Source organism: Myxocyprinus asiaticus, chromosome 2 (assembly GCF_019703515.2).
Source record: "Myxocyprinus asiaticus isolate MX2 ecotype Aquarium Trade chromosome 2, UBuf_Myxa_2, whole genome shotgun sequence".
In the NCBI taxonomy this organism is placed as follows: Eukaryota; Metazoa; Chordata; class Actinopteri; order Cypriniformes; family Catostomidae; genus Myxocyprinus; species Myxocyprinus asiaticus.
In genome coordinates, this window is record NC_059345.1 from 19,257,759 (window position 1) to 19,275,636 (window position 17,878).

The following is a 17,878-nucleotide window of genomic DNA, read 5'->3' on the forward strand; positions in this document are numbered from 1 at the left end:
TACTCTGCCGCCCCTAAGATGAAAAGATTTGTCTTTAAGCGACTTAGTCACTGAATAAACACTTTAAAGCACATTTTAGTGCATTCAAACACCCACATCATTAGGTTCTTGAGGTAAAGCCCGGAATAAAATCCTGAAAGTAGCTCTAGCTGGTGACTGTTCCTTTCAAAGCTTAACTCAATTAAATCCACCAAAACCAGTGTTACTAATTGCCAAGATAAAAAAAAAGAAAAGAAAAAAAAAATGCTTATTTGAGATGAATGTCCTTCTGTTAAACACTGTTTAGTAAGGACACTTAGGGGATATTCTCCACAAAATAGAAGTTAAAGGTGAAGTGTGTAGTTTCAAACGGAATATTTAAATGGAAATTTCCAAACAGAATAGATCTTAGTAATATTTAATTACTAATGGGCCTGTGAAGGATAGTTCAATAGCTTAGTTTTAATCTTTCAACTGATGAAAAACTGATGAGAGAATAAAATTCCAGTAAAAAAAAAAAAAAATTGTGATATACTGTAAATCTGTCCCTTACTGCTTTGTTTTTAATTGAGACAAAAGTAATTTAGCTACTACCCTGACTAATATCTATAGCAAAAATTTGCTTGAAACAGGTTTCCCAAACACTCCCCGCCTTCCATTGGTTGATTAGACAAATAGTCACATTTCAGACTCAGGTCAGTGCTGATGTGCAGGGCTAGACGGAATGCTCAAACAAACAGAAAACACAAAAAGGTACACACAGGCTTTAATATGGAAGGAACAGTATTCAGCCACATGAGGGCACCATAGGGTTAAAATAATCCAGTGAAATAAATCCCCTTGAAAGGCCACTTGATTAACGTAAAGGCAATTAATGGTGAATTCCACTTATTTGATTCTGAGTGTTTCATTTAACATTCTTTAGAAAGGAAGCATCTGTAGTGCAAAATATAATTTATACAAAAAATAGAATGATTGAAAAAGAAAATACTCTTAAACTCTAAGGTTTACCACGTATATTATGAAGGACTGATATTTACGTTAGTTCTTATAATTAAATAAAAATTTCATAGACTTTTTGAAGACTTCATTAAGCCAAAATATTCTGACCTTCAGAAATTGTGTTTTTACCTTCATTAGCTAAAGAGTGAATCTGCAATCCTCACTGCAGCAGGGCAGACTGAATGAGGGCCTACATGCTATTACACAGGTATGACTTTAGAAACATTAAATACAGCAAATAGAGAATAGAAACCTTTATTTTGGTCACACATTATACATACATTTTTGCATACATACAGTGAAATTTATTTGTTTTCACATATCTCAGCTAAGCTGGGGTCAGAGCGCAGGGTCAGCCATGATACAGTGCCCCCGGAGCAGATGGGGTCAAGGGCCTTGGTCAAGGGCCTTGTGGCATCATGGCAGTGTTGGGGCTTGAACCCCTGACCATCTAGTCAGTAACCCATAGCCTTAACCGAAAGCCACCACTGCCCCTTCACAGAACACTTGATAGCAAATTAGTGGTCTAATTAAAGGTAAGTGTTAAAATTGTAAAAATTGCTCTCTCTTTCTTTCATCCTCTGCACTAGATCATCACTTTCTCAGGGACGATTGGACTGCAGTCAAACGGGGCATGTCTTCTTGGACACCTGCATCTGGCCCACATGTCCAGTAGCCACTGTCGAACTGCAGGTAAGATGGCAGTAAAATTCAACATTCTCCTAACTCTGCCTTCTTTATTAGTACTAGTGTTAATGGCATAGCTAATGGTCCATACTAGAGCCAGACCGATATGGGATTTTTGAGACCAATACCGATTTTAGAGAGGGAAAATTCACTGATTACCGATATGGTGGCCGATATATTTAATTTTTGAGCTGGAATGAAAACAGACCTTTTCTATGTGGATTTTTCACCAATATGATTATGCAAAGGTACTCAGAAGGCTGCTTTCTTAAACAAATATTTTTATCAAAGAATATTTGACATTATTATTGTACATTACACACTGAGAAAATAAAGAATAAATAAAAATACAATAAATAGCTTAATAAACATCAGTACTGTATGTTTAGTATCAGTCAATTGCTGACCATTAAAATAAAGAATAAATACAAATAAAATAAATAGCTAAATAAACATCAGTATTACTGTTTACTATCAGTCAAATGCTGAATATTTTAATACTATAGAGTCAAGAGATAAACAAATAAGCAGCGGTGTTACACCATATTCTGCTATACAAGTTCAGGGGAAACATTCAACGGTGGAAAACCAGACTTTTAAATATTACATTTTATAAATGCAACAACTGGAATTGTTCGGTTGAAGGTGTTACCAAACTGTGAATCCTGAACAAAACAGTTTGGTGAATACATGTTTACTCATTAGCTTCCACTCAACTGACAAGCAATGAAAGTAGCTGCATGATTAGCTAGTCAGCTATAAGCTCGTTGTCACAGAGATTAAAAGACGGACTTTTTTATTTTACTTTCCAGCATTGTGTCTCAGCAACTAAGTAACAACATTGCATGAAATCAACATTCACCACACACAATCCACCACCGCACCGTTGTCTGCTGAGCTGCAAAAAGACGCTCTGATGTTTACCTTTCAATCTGCTACATTACTGACTGTGCTGACAAACTATAGCTGGCTAACAGCAAACAGACATGAGTGACATGGTTGTTAGGGACAAGGTTAACGTTATATTAGTTATATTGAAAAGGGAAAATGATGGGGTCATTGTTTATTAAGTTTCCAGTATGTATTTAACACCGCTGAACTCCGCCCTGTCTGCAGAGCCACCCTCAGCTCAGCTCTGTAAACAATGGAGTCGGAGCACGCTCTGCTGGACAAACTACGCTATGACACCAATTCTAAAGCATTGTTTTCTACATTATATGTTCTGAAAAAAAGTTTTCATATCGGCGCATATCGGTAAAATATACGCCGATACTGATATATCGGTCGGGCACTAGTCCATACTGATATAAATGGTCATCTACTGGTGAAGGAGACAGATAAAAAATGCTTTTCCATCCACTTGTCACAGTTCCTCAGGACTTTGGTTACCTCCCAGAGAAAAGTGTCATCTGAGCGAGTATAGACTTCATCACTGAAGCAGGTTGGAAAGGTACTATATATTAGCAATTTTTTTTTCTGTATCAATTTATGCCCTAGCCATAGCTGGGAAAACCAGCAAAAATGCACTCTAGGCAAATCCACAAGATTTTACTTTAAATCAGTTTTAAATGTGAGAGCCATGTCACAGCAGATAATGCATATTAGGTTCCACTAATCAGGCATCGGCACATATTTGTCCGTAAAACCTGTGCAATAATTATAATTCATAAATAGTTTTTAATAGAGCTGTCAGTCGATTAAAATATTTAATTGTGATTAAGCGCATAATTTTGTCAAACGCTTTCAATTCCAAAAAAAAAAAAGCAGGCCTGTGTGTAATTATGTTCGTCAATTTTTTTGAATAATGCTCATAACATTGGTTTGTCTCACAAACTAAAAATAGGCCACAACAGATTCTTCATTTCTCAAACTGAATAAAAACACCAGAAAAGGAAACATGGAACTGATACCTGCAATAATTCAGTAGTAAAATAACTTTTCCCACACTTTATGGATGTGTCTTGTGTGAAGATACCACTGGCCTGCACAAGGTCCTCTGCTGGTGTTTGCATTTCTATATCTAGAAAGCCCTTATATAAATAAAGTTTGGGTGTGAATTAAGCTAATTTCTAGGTTTGGGATCGACGCCTTTTTCACCCATCGATAATCCAAAAATTTTCCCAATGATTATCGATATATATCAGCATTTTTTTTTTTTTTTTTTAGATATATATAGGGCTGCTCATTGTAAAATAGTTCTCTTCAAGCATATTTCTCAACACAACTTTGTGTGAATGGCAGGGTAAATTAAAGTGAGTTGCATACCGGACATGTCTGGCGGATGACAAGGCTCGTTCTAAAATTAGAAACTATAATTTTCTATAAAGGTAGGCACACATACAACACACCTACGACTCCTGAGGCTGCTCAAAATTCTGCAGAGCCACGGAGCGCAACTTGCATAGTTTTCCATTAAATTGGACCCAAATCATTATCAAAGGGCATATATTATTTACACTAGCCATCACTGGATGATCTATTGTGTATATGTTTCTTTCATATAGCCCACACAATATATTTTCAGTTACAAGTATGTCTTGTTGTGGTTTGACAGCTTGAATGAAACCTCTTCAAAGCTACATACAGTGGAATTGCATAAGAAACGCTGCCATTTCTAATCCTTAATTTTGCGCATTTACACCAGTTTCATACACTAACCTACAAACTCATCAACATCACTTTGTTCATTCATGAAAAAGTACAAAAACCTTCATAACTTTTGTATGTATGTTGACTAGATTCACAACTTTGGACTGCCACCTGTCCTGCACCGCATTGATGCATCCTTCAGTATTTAGAACAGTAAATGTTATATCATCCTCTTGTGGTCTCCCAAAGCTATTACGCCTGACTACATTAAACGCAAGGCAAACAGACAGTGAATTGAAAAGCACACAAGTTAGGCTTCTAATTTAAATGTTGGCTTATGTTAACAGAACGATGCCTCAAAAACGTTTCGATAAAATAATGTGCCAATCGATAATCGATATATCGATATTTTATGACATGCCTACTAATTACTAACTGTGGGCATGTGCTTCCTCAGTGAGAACATTTCAGATTAATAAACAACTTATATAAATAGAACAATAGTAAAACAAATAAAGCAAGGGTAGAACATATTTATGTGTGTACACACCTATTGTGAATCCACCGGAAATTTTGCGAGAGCACCTTTTCTTTATAAATAAACAACTTTTTAATGCATTTGTTAGTGAAGGAGACCCATTCTCCTAATACATTAGGGCCGTCATGCTCCCAGGAACATAGGTTGGGGTGAGGTCCTCACCATGTCCCAATCCTGTTTCCCTTGTCTCTTAACAATAATTTCTGGTCAGCTTACACTATGCTATCTAATAAAAAGTGTACTAATGGTATGAATGTGTGCAGGGCCTGAGTTCACTCCTCCACACTTGGTGAAGACGGTGCTGGCAGCATTAGACACAGCTGGCGGAAGCTTCCAGTATCCTCTGGTCAATTGGAGTGCCATTCTCTCCCCGCTGATGAGACTCAACTTTGGTGAGCTTCCTGTTAATCACTGAAATCTTTTTAATTAAACTGATAGTTTCAGCTCTAAAATCTGACTGGATGAGCTATTTTGTCTATTTTTGCTCTGCTAACAAAAGGAATTCCAACAAAAGCCAAACAAGGATCAACTGTTGTGTGTCAACTTGCAACACAAGAGACTGAGGCTACGTCCACACTAATGTGTTTTCATTTGTAAACGTTTCGATTTAGTGACGTTAACACCTCTTAACTCTGCCAAACTTAAATGCCGTTTTCCTCCAACATAAATGAAGCACTTTGAAAATGCTTTCCATTACAGCATTCTTTGGAAGACAATGCCTTTAAAAGAAAACATGGCCTGAAAGTCTGCTTAGATTTCTGCGAACACAGACAAGTGAAGAAATAAAAACAGTGAAGTGTCTCAGTGCTGTTATACTAAATATTAGCACTCTTGGAACACTGCTTGTCCAATCAGATTTGAGGACTGGAACTAACTGTTGTTTTATAATTATTTTCTGAACATAAGTGTCTTATCAGGTTGCTGTTGCTGACATTTTATAAAAGCAATATGCCACTCAAGGGTGTTAGTTTTAGAGATTTTTTTAGGGGTTTTAACCACTTTGTGTAGTGTTGTGCCTTGCAACACCCCTTGACTATGGTAAAATCACTGTAATGCACAGCTTCTCATCACTTCTCATTACTTTATTTTACAGGTGAAGTGGGTATTATGAAAATAGATGGACATATTACCATCATCATTAGACAGTATTATTAAAAGATATAGTAATTTTATCAACTGCCTCTTTGCAAGTGTTTGTCTCACCTTTTAGGAATGTATGATGTTTTAAGTGCTCAACTGTGTCTGCTGTAGGTGAGGAGGTGCAGCATCATTGTTTGGAGTTAGCCATCAGTCAGGTCCAGTCCTCCCAAAGTGCTTCACATTTCCTTGGGATTTGGCTTGCACCTCCCTTGGTTCATAGCTTGAGTGTATTTTATAATCTCTATGTATAAAATGCTTTAATATGACTGGAGTCTTCATCTCATGGGAGTATACATGCTGGTGTAATATGTTTCAAAAGCACTACTCATTTGTTTATGTCTAAAACATTTTTAATGAGGGGAAAAATTACAGAGAGCACCATTAAGTTGAATGTTACATTTAAGGTAGTTTATAATAATAAAAAAAATGTACTGTTTTATAATTACCTCACAGTCTTGTAATATTCTCAAATCCAAATCTCCTCTTTTCCAATTTCTTCTGTACAGTATGTCCTGATGCACTATACATATTATGTTCTGTTTTGTATATTCTCTTTCATGTTCACTCTCCACAGCTCAGCACCAGGGCTCATCTGTACGAGTGCATGAGCTCCTGGATGAAGCATGTGGCTGAAGACAAACTGCAGGTGTATGTGGACAGTCTGGCATCCCAACAGTTTGATCCAGACACACGTCCCCAGCGCCTCCCCCTTTGCCTCTCCATCCTAAATGGCTTGTCCAAAGCCATGGCTGTCCCCAACCCTCCCCAGAACTGCTGGACCACCATGTGCTCTACAACTGGAAAGATCTACAACCTCTTACCTGACAGTATACAGGTACAGTATATCCCAACAGTTACCTTATGTAAGCAAGAAATGTGACACAGTCATTGTGGTTTAAAGACACTATGGCATGTAAATTGGAGCTTTGTGGCTTTTAGTCCATGTCTGTTAGCTTTTAGGCCATGTGCCTGCTAGTATATTGCTAAAATTTGACAAAGTAACTTTTAGCAGAGATACACACATATTCTGGGAAAATGGACCTCCCCTTGTACCAGCTGCCACTGACTAGTAATAGCAAGTAGAAAATCAATGAAAAAAGGGAAAGCCTTTTTTAAATACAATAACACAGGACAGAAATTTGAATGGGATAGTTCACCCAAAAATGAATATTCTCATCATTTACTCACCCTCATGCCATCCCAGATGTATGGCTGACTTTCTTCTGCTGAACACAAACAAAGATTTTTAGAAGAATATTTCAGCTCTGTAGGTCCATGCAATGCAAGTGAAAGGTGGCCAGAACTTTGAAGGTCCAAAAATCACATAAAGGAAACATAAAAGTAACCCATAAGGCTCCAGTTGTTTAATCTATATCTTCAGAAGCAATATGATAGGTGTGGGTGAGAAACAGTTCAATATTTTAAGATGAAGTATGTAACTTTCTCAGTGTTCAGATATTTTCTCCTATACCAGCTTAATATGCAGAGACAACTATAAGTAAGCCATTCATAGGTTAATTTTCTCGAAAACTATAAACTGTTTCTGTGGCGCTATAACAATTCCTGTATTTGTTTTGAGCAACCTGTTTAGACCCTACTTAACCAGTGTGTTATTTGGGGGCTGTGCAATTTTTTGTTCACTCAATGGCAGATGAGGGGCGTATTCAGAAAGTTGTTTGAAAAACATTGTTTATTTTTGCAATTCTATTCAGTGGCACTAGTGTCACAGATATTACATACTTCAACTTTAAGTCCTTTTTTACAATAAATTCTCCTCCCTGCCCAGTAGGTGGCAATATGCACGAAGAATACAAATCACCAAAAACAAAAGAAGAAGAATGTGAAAGTGAAATGGAGATTTATAGTAAAAAGGACTTAAAAATTGGTCTGTTTCTCACCCACACCTATCATAACACTTCTGAAGATATAGATTTAACCACTAGAGCCTTATGGATTACTTTTACACTGCCTTTATGTGCTTTTTGGAGCTTTAAAATTTTGGTACCCATTATCTTGCATTGTGAGGACCTACAGAGTTGAGATATTCTTCTAAAAATCTTCGTTTGTGTTCAGCAGAAGTTATTTTCGGTGAACTATTCCTTTCATTTCATGGGGTCTTTAAAGGGACAATTATGCATATAATATGTCTAGTTTTACATGCCATGTTTTTCTATTTTTCTGTAGGCTGGCGAGGTGGACCTTTATGAAGGGATATGTTTATGTCTGTCTGAAATGAGTGACTCAGAGATAGACTGCATAGTCAAAGTCACTGAGGTGCGTCTACGCTCATCACACTAATATTCATGATTTTCCTCATGGAGTCGTGAGTTGTAATTGATAATTTTTGTTGATTTTTGAGTTGTGTTTTAATGAGTATGGAAATGTTCTGCCAGTACCTAAATAATAAGCATATACTCTTTAAATGTTTATAGTGATGAATAGATAGACTTTCATCTGTGGAAGGTTTTCTTCTTTTTCATTATAATGAATGGTACTGGTCATAATTCATAAATTATAATTCAAGTTGAAAGCATAGAGCAGCCTCTGCTGTTTTTAAATTTATCATGTAATGTTACAGCCAACCCAGAGCAATTTCCAAGTTAAATGACCTGCTCAAAGGGACACTGACAGTGGCTGGAAACATTGAATCAGCAAATGTACTGTACAACCCAAAATCAACTGCTCAGTGTTTCCCTTGTTCTTGTAGGCCCTCTACAGGCTAATGTGGAAAAGACAGCTTTCATCCTATCCTACCTGACTTCTAAAGGCAGAGTCCCTCTTCTTGGTCTCAGTGACGTCATTAGTACTCTTCTCCTGGTGTGGAATAAGAAGCAAATCAGCTGGCTTCTCCTGCAGTGCCTCCACCAATCACAGTTTGCCTCTAGTCCCAGTACAGGTACATTATTAAAAATATTAATGTAGTGATAAAGAAATATTATCCGGTGTTAATATTATAGGGTTACACTAAAACACTTATGCACCTCCATATACTGTATATTGCAAACAGGGTCAAACATTAACACTCACCCAAGCCAATTGATGCTCTCATTTGTTGCTTGGTGAATTTTGGACCCTGCTCGCCAGTTGTCTTGTAACTTTATTAAGAACTGCAACATACTGTAATACATCATTTTAATCATATTGTTTTGAATCATTAATCATTTTAATCATATACACTGATGAGACAAACATTATGACTACCTGCCTAATATGCAGTTGGTGCCACCAAAACAGCACCAAACTGCCAAAGCATGGACTCTACAAGACCCCTGAAGGTGTCCTGTGGTATCTGGCACCAAGAAATTAGCAGCAGATCCTTCAAGCCCTGTAAGTTGCGAGGTGGAGCCACCGAAGATCGGACTTGTTGGTCCAGCAAATCCCCCATCACACCCCACAGATGCTCAACTGGATTGCGATCTGGGGAAACTGGAAGCCAGAGCAACACCTTGAAGTCTTCTTCATGTTCCTCAAACCATTCCCGAACAATGTGTGCAGTGTGGCAGGGTGCATTATCCTGATGAAAGAGGCCACTGCCATCAGGGAATACTATTGCCATGAAGGGGTGTACCTGTTCTGCAACAATGTTTAGGTAGGTGGCACATGTCAAATTGACATCCGCATGAATGGCCGGACCCAGGGATTCCCAGAAGAACATTGCCCAGAGCATCACAGTACCTCCTCCGGCTTGTCGTCTTCCCACTGTGCATCCTGGGAGTAAAGACCTGAGTGACTTTGACAAGGGCCAAATTGTTATGGCCAGAGGACTGGATCAGAGCATCTCTGTAACAGCAAGGCTTGGTCTGGTCCGAACTGACAGAAGGTCTACTGTGGCACAAGTCACAGAAAATGTTAAAGATGGTTACAGGAGGAATGCATCACAACACATAGTGCATCGCATCCTGTTGTGTAGGGGGCTGCATTGCCGCAGACCGGTAAGAGTGCCCACGATGACCCATGTCTACCATCAAAAGCACCTACAATGGGCACACGAGCGTCGGAACTGGACCTTGGAGCAGTGGAAGAAGGTGACCTGGTCCGATGAGTCCCGTTTTCTTTTACATCACGTGGACGGCCATGTATGTTGCGCCGTTTACCTTGGGAAGTGATGGCACCACGATGCACTGTGGGAAGACGGTAGAGGGAGTGTGATGCTCTGGGCAATGTTCTGCTGGGAAACCCTGGGTCCGGCCATTCATGTGGATGTCAGTTTGACACGTGCCATCTACCTAATCATTGTTCCAGACCAGGTACACCCTTTCATGGCAATGGTATTCCCTGATGGCTGTGGCATCTTTCAGCAGGATAATGCGCCCTGCCACACTCCACACATTTTTCTGGAATGGTTTAAGGAACATGATGAAGAGTTCAAGGTGTTGCCCTGGCCTCCAAATCCGACTGAGCATCTGTGGGATGTGCTGGACCAACAAGTCTGATCCATAGCAGCTCCATCTCTCAAGTTACAGGACTTGAAGGATCTGCTGCTAATTTCTTGGTGCAAGAACCACAGGACACCTTCAAGAGCCTTGTAGAGTCCATGCCTTGGTGCTGTTTTGGCAGCACGTGGAAGACCAACAGCATATTAGGCAGGTGGTCATAATGTTTTGGCTCATCTGTATATATTTATATATATATCTGCTGAAGAAATTCATGCACGTTTGGAATGGCATATATATATATATATATATATATATATATATATATATATATATATATATATATATATATATATATATATATATATACATATAGTTTTGTTTTTTTACCAGAAATAATGCAAAATACAGTTTCATGGCCAATAAGAAATATTTATGGCCACTGAGGTATGGCAGAAATTTAGTTTTTGAGCCGGGTTGCAAGTTTTTCCTTTGATGTCTGTTTCAAATAACTATCTTAAGGGATAGTTTACACAAAAATGAAAATTCTCTCATCATTTACTTACCCTCATGCCATCCCAAATGTGTATGATTTATTTTTTCAGCAGAACACAAACAAAGATTTATTTAGAAGAATATTTCAGCTCTGTAGGTCCATACAATGCAAATGAATGGTAGCCAGACCTTTGATGCTCCAAAAATCACATAAAGGAAACATAAAAGCAATCCATAAGACTCCAGTTGTTTAATCTATATCTTCAGAAGCGATATGATAGGTGTGGGTGAGAAACAGTTAAATATTTAAGTCCTTTTTTTACTCTAAATCTCCACTTTCACATTTACATTGAAAAGTCACATGTGGTGCCTGTTTAGTTTCATTTTCACATCTTAAAGTGAAAGTTGAGATTTAGTGGATATGGTCTGGCCACAATTCATTGTAAAGACCTACAGAGCTGAGATATGAGGGTGAGTATATGATGAGAGAATTTTCATTTTTGGGTGAACTTTCCCTTTAAATGTTGCTTACGGATCTCCCACTGTCAAATGTGTCAATTGTTGTTTGGAGGTGTGTATTTTTAGACTTCACTGCACTGTTAACTTGAATTCATTGGGTATCATTTTAGTTTGCTTAACAACTGTATGCATTCACCTCTCAGAATAGCAGTTAATGCCATTTATTTGTTGCCTTGCAGTAGGCCTAATGATATAAACAGTTATTTTCTCTATAAAACTCAATACCAGAAACAACGGGCAAGATTTCTCCTGAGAAATAGAAAACTGTAAACTGTACTTTTTTGACACAATTGGTGTAGTTTAACATCATGTCCACCATCACTTTGCAGGGAACAGACTTCCTCCTCAGTGTGTTTGCAGCAGCAGTGGTGACTGACCATTGTGTGCATCTTTTTGCTGGCATCAGAGCCCAGTGGTTTCCATGGCGACAGTCCTCTCAGACATCAGAACTGTCCCATGATCTGTATGTCAACCCTGCTACAACTGAGCTGTACAGTGCTTACTTGATATTCCCTACAGCATGAAGCAACTACTTTCCAAAGAGCCATGGATGTCACAGAAGGTATGACTTGTCCTTATCACAGATTGACATTTTTTATCTTTTATTGTATTTTATCATTTCAATATATTTCTGAGAAAACTTTGTGAACCCTTTGAAATTTTCTGGAGTTCTTCCTTAGTTGTTTCTAAAACGTAATTGTCTGGTTTTCATTTAAAAGAATAGTTCGCCCAACAATAAAAATTCTGTCAAAATCATTTACTCAAGATCACATCATTCCAAACCTGACTTTCTTTCGTGAACACAAAAGGAGATTTTGCAGAATATCTGAGAATATTTTTACTGCCAAGCTCCAAAAGAGGAAAAAACAGTATCATAAAAGTAGACCATATAACTTCCAAGACTTCTAAAGTCAAAAGGTAGCTTTTTGCGACTGAAAATCTTCCCCCCTGCCATAGCGCTGAAATCTCATTTGCACTTCCGCATATTCAAACTTGTGGTGATATGACCAGTCAAGTGACACATGAGCCCCAATACCATTTGGTATCAATGATGTAAAAACTTGACGCAATAAGTTAGAAATGACGCATGTCCCTCCTTCAATATGTGTATTGGATTTTTTTGTTTTTGTTTTTTTGATGGCCAGAAAAAAACAAAAAAAACAATTCTGATCACTTAGAAAAGTTATTGCACATCTCTCCTCAGCAAACCATTCAATTTAGGCTTCATGTCCGTTGCAACAGCCATGCAGGATGAGTTATGTGCCAAAGTTTAATACTTTGGCTTAAGGTTTGTTTAAATCCATAACACTCAGTATGAGCGATTTAGTATTTTTGTTCTGTTTATGTATAAAAAGTTTATATACAATCCTTACACTTATATGTACATGATTCACTATGATGGAATACTTAATGCAGGGAAGAGTCAGTTTGTTTTTCATAATATCAGTTCATTGACTGGCTCTTCAGTATAACTGGAGGTCCTGTGCAGAGTTTCTCCAAGACATCCATCCTCACAGCCAAGGGTGAGACACTTAAGCTTGATTTTGTTTTGGTCAAATGACTATTTTTTTGGAGTTTCATCAATTATGCAAAAATTAACATTCACCAAGATTAATAAATTCTGAAAATGTATTGTTATTTGTTAACTCATGTTAAATACTGCATTAACTAATGTTAACTAATACAACCTTTTTGTAAAGTGTTTTAATTTGAAGTTTAACACTTTATTTCTAAGACTAAGACATTTTAATTTGATTTTCATATGACAAAAAGAAAAAAGTTAAAATCTCTTAGTTTTAATACAAATCAACCCCTGGTACAAAATGTGTTCAAAGTTGAAGAAACTCCCTCTTATTATTATTTTTCTCTTTTCCTCTAAACAGAATTGTAGGAAAAATACTTTGTTGTTTTTTTCCGAGCATGATAACAAAAGGCAAGTGATTGTCAAATGATTTGCATGCTCTGTCTCTCATTTGGTTTCATTCAAAACCATCTTATTTGACTAAGTTGTCTCCCATTCTGTCTTAACAACCTAAATGGCTTTGAGATCCACCCCAGAGTTTAAGAAGAAGTCTGTGTGGACCAGAGCGTACAGCTGGTGATCTTAATCGTGCGTCATTGTCTAACTCAAAGCTTTGGCACAGAGAGGACACATTTATTGAATTGCCTGCTTGAAGAAATATCTAGAGAACAAAACAAATGTTTGACTAGTATATGAACTGTTATAAAAACCAAAAAATTGTGAAGTGCATAACAATAACAACCAACATCCCATTATGTACTTTAATGCATTACATGTTAAATGTATGACTGTTTTTGTGATCAAACAAGTAAAAAAGATAAATTACTATATTTGTGCCACATTAAGTTTCTAGGTCTAGTGTAATTATGCGTGTTCTGTTTGCATAAGTTTCCTGTCATTACAGACCTGAAATCGAGATCAGTATAATTTGTTGAAACTTTCTGGAATTCATTGCATCTTTTAAACAAAAATATGCTCATTTACTGTACATTAGCCCAGTAGATTCTGAAAACAATATGGACATTCAACTCTTGGCATAAAGTCTGGTCCACATTGTTACTCAGTCTGATCAAAAATGGCCCACTGAAACAGGGATAAAGCCATCTGACCCCAAAGCATTTTTTTTTGTTGTTGTTTTTTTTTTTTTGTGGTGTTTAAGGGCAAATAATTTTTAAATTGGCAGTTGTGGAAAGAGTACTAAAATCCTGACTTGAGTAATTTACTTGAGTAAATTGACAAAATAATTTGCATGAGTACAAGTACTGAGAAATAATAAATAAGAGAAGTAATAAGAGTAAATAAGTAAATAAATAAGTAGTTTGCTGATAAACTACTCAATTAATTACTTTAAAATTACTTTCATGAAAGTTTACCATAGTTCTTCCATTGTTACAATAACCAGAGGTAAGTAAAAATGTATGGCTTCTCATTACCATTGTTAGCTCAGTATAGCTTGTTTTTATAAATAAACTTTAATATTTGTTATGAAAACATCCAATAGCCTAAACACATGTACAAACTTTAATTACAACATCTACAGTTGTTAAAGCTGAAGTAATTTTTGCAACAATAGCGCCAACGAATGAAATCGCAAAAATAAACATGTTTTCAAAACAGCTTTCTGAAAATGCCCCTTGTCTGCTGTTGTTCAAATAGTCCCACCCCCAGCTCACGGCATTGGTTGAGTAATGTTGTTTGGGTCTAAGCGGGTCACTTAAAACACTTTAAACACAGGAAGTTTCATATGAGAGACACAGTGTTTACAGTTTTGGGAAAAAATTTACCTATGAATGAGCTGGGAATGTATTTTAACATTGAAAAAGTAACATACTTGAGCTGATATTTAGGAGAACATTTCAGCTCTGTACGTCCATACAATGCAAGTGAATGGGAACCAAAATTTTGAAGTAATCCATAAGACTCCTGTGATTAAATGTATATCTTCAGAAGTGATATAACAGGTGTGGGTGAGAAACAGATCAATATTTTTACTATAAATTCTCCTCCCTGCCCAGTAGGTGGCAGTATGCACGAAGAATGTGAATCGCCAAAAACAAAAAAAGAAGGTGAAAGTGGAGACTGATAGTAAAAAAGGACTTAAATATTGATCTGTTTCTCATCCACACTTATCATATAGCTTCTGAAGATATGGATTTAACTACTGGAGTCATATGGATTACTTTTATGCTACCTTTTGTGTTTTAGGAGCTTCAACATTTTGGTACCCATTCACTTGCTTTGTGAGGACCTACAGAGCCCCAAATGTCAAAATGTCCCCCTTTTGTGTTAAAGTCATATGGGGTTATACAAACACATGGGTGAGTAAACAATGACTGAATTTTCATTTATGGGTGAGCTATCACTTTAATTACTACTGTGGTGGGTCTTCCCCTTCACTGTCCGGGCTTACCAGTGTGTGTGGCTGGGAGGCTCATCGTGTTAATTTCTCACACCTGATTTTGCTTTAGAAGTATTGGGTTCTGTTAGTTTGGCTGAGTCTTCCAGTGGGTTTTGTTTGTTTGGTTGTTTTGTGTGTGTGTGTGTGTTTTCAGATTCTGTTGTTTCTATATGTTATTATGGTTTTCTGCTTATGTTAATGCTACACCCTATCTTACACCCATGTATCTGCCAACACCACAGACAAATACACTGTTTAAAATTATTCTTTATTTGATTAAATAAACATGTTTCAACTTACGTAAGCCCCACCAATTAATTGTCCTCCTTTAATTTGTTACGGCTCTGAGCCGATCATGACACTACTCAAATGTTTCCAAAAATGGATCGATGTGCATTGAAAGAACTCTGTGTTGGTCTTTGTACTGTTGTGTATGCGCACTGTATTCCCAGCTTTGGCCACTGTGGGGAAATTTGGAAATTCAAAAAACATACACTGGTTTTAGAAGACCAAAAAATCGACCTCCTGTCACAGATTTTAGCCCCGCTAATGGGAAATAGTTTAATTTAGGCTAAATTTGTAACCCTGTTTAACCATTCTTGTTTTTAATTGCGAGCTTTATTTTGTACTCCATTCATGGAAAGAGCCTTTTACAGTGTTCAATGTCTTCCAGAGAAGAACTGTGTAACTCAAGTGGAGATGACATTATGGTGATTCAAAAAGCAAACAAAGAATTTTTTGCATTTGAATTTTTATGTTAGTTTTCACCTCCTCTGGACAGTTCCAAAGCCATATATCATGTCAATTTTTATTTGTCCTCGATTTGTTTGAAGGGAATGACCTTTCTTTGAGTCATCTGATTTGCCTTCAATTAATCTGTTTTCCAAATATTGAGCAAAAAATTTGTTAATGTAATTTAATGCTGGAGGAGCCTAACATTCTCAAGGTCACTGTCAATGTCCAAGCCTTCCTGATTTTTATTGGTCAGTTCATGTCAGAAATTTGTGAAAAGGTGTGGTAACAAGTCACTGATATCAAATAAATGTGGAGCACCATTCCCATCTTCAGTTCAGGAATTTGGTTTACTGAAAAAGCTGCATTGGGAGATCAACTATATCAAAATGAAGACAACTGTCACTGTGCTCTTTTTTATGAGCCTCTTTGGACTGAATTCCAGTTTCTATGTATATCACTTTTATGTGACAGAGTCTATGACTTGGGATGGTGCACAGATGTACTGCAGAGCACACTATGATGATCTGTCCACTGTCAGCAGTCAAGATTTACAGCAACTCTCTAATAATGCCCAAAGTAATTATTGGATTGGACTTCAAAAACTGGATCACAATAAAAACCTATGGAAGTGGTCTGCTGGTGGGATGGCAACAATTAATGAATGGGACAGTGGAGAACCAAATTTTGACTCTGAAAAATGTGGTTATGTCAAAAAATCCAATTCTAAATTGCATGATCTGCGGTGCTCTGCTAGTTTACAATTTTATTGTATGGAGGTCTATGAGTTGATCCTGGTGCAGCAGACAAACACATGGGAAGAGGCTCTGGACTACTGCAGACAGCACTACATTGATCTGGCTATTATAAACTCTGAAATTATTATGGTAGAGGCGAGAAACAAGACCAAACCAGCCCAGACAGAAGATGTGTGGACCGGCTTGCGCTTTTTAACTGGTCATTGGTTCTGGGTAAATGGAGATGATGTTGACTATACAGCCTGGTCTGTGGAGGGAGATTTCCAGTGTCCTGCTATGAATCAGCGCTGTGGAGCTTTTGATAGAGACAATAATGATTGGAAACCCACAGATTGTGATCGAAGGCTCAGCTTTCTCTGTGTCAAGAGGGCAAACATTAATTAAGTCAATGTTAAATTTACTGTGCAGATATGTGAAGGGAATTTCTGAATAATGGTGATTGGTGACTGGTGATTTTTAGTTTCTTTGCTTAGTTTAAAACTGCTGTACATTATGATGATATCAAGATTCTGCTATTATGTAAGGATTTAAAGAAACAGTAGCCAGTTTTCAGTAAAATAGCCTATTACAATGAAGTAATATACTGTATGTCAGTAGAGTGCAGTCTCATATGTTGACCTGTGTAATTTGGGTTTATTTGAGGTGTTCCTTTCTTTGGTCACATGGTCGTATTAGACACTATTCTTTGAGTGAACTTTAAGTCACTGGATACACAGTGGTTACATTAGTGCTAATTATGTCTGTGCTCTCTGTCAGGTCTGCTTTTAGGTTAAAAACAGTAGCTCTATTTGGCAGACTAATGATTATTTCTCAACAAATCTTTGCCTCCAAATGCATGAAGTACTATTACTGTAACAATTACTATTATAAAATGTTGTGAATTGTTTCTCTACATTCAAATAATAAATCTTTTCTCAAATTCTTTTTCTGAAAATGTGACTATTGTAGCTTGTGTTCCTTAAAGTTCGGTTTATTATACGTGCAATTGTGGCAGTTTTACACTAACATTGTTGTCTTTACAAAATACAGAAGGAACATAAGATCACTGCCTGCATACATTTGAAATTTTCATATTGATTATTTTATATTAATTTTCATGTAAAAAGTTCATTTTGGTGACATGCTCCCCTGCAGTAGAGTCCCGTT

At 37.1% G+C, this 17,878-nt stretch overlaps 2 protein-coding genes across 2 annotated transcripts in view; both read left to right on the plus strand.

Moving 5' to 3' along the window:
* Positions 1-17,878, plus strand: part of focad (focadhesin) — a 99,414-nt gene that overhangs the window by 42,987 nt on the left and 38,549 nt on the right. Inside the window, 9 exon segments of the mRNA XM_051654093.1 lie at positions 1,120-1,136; positions 1,138-1,189; positions 1,572-1,674; positions 3,038-3,118; positions 5,059-5,187; positions 6,047-6,162; positions 6,510-6,770; positions 8,120-8,209; positions 8,654-8,831. Coding sequence (XP_051510053.1) covers positions 1,120-1,136; positions 1,138-1,189; positions 1,572-1,674; positions 3,038-3,118; positions 5,059-5,187; positions 6,047-6,162; positions 6,510-6,770; positions 8,120-8,209; positions 8,654-8,831 — 1,027 coding nt within the window.
* Positions 11,760-17,582, plus strand: LOC127413195 (putative C-type lectin domain family 20 member A). The gene is made up of 2 exons (XM_051650075.1): positions 11,760-11,884; positions 16,449-17,582. Exons 1-2 carry the CDS (start codon positions 11,869-11,871, stop codon positions 17,114-17,116), a joined length of 684 nt encoding a protein of 227 aa, XP_051506035.1. The 5' UTR covers positions 11,760-11,868; the 3' UTR covers positions 17,117-17,582.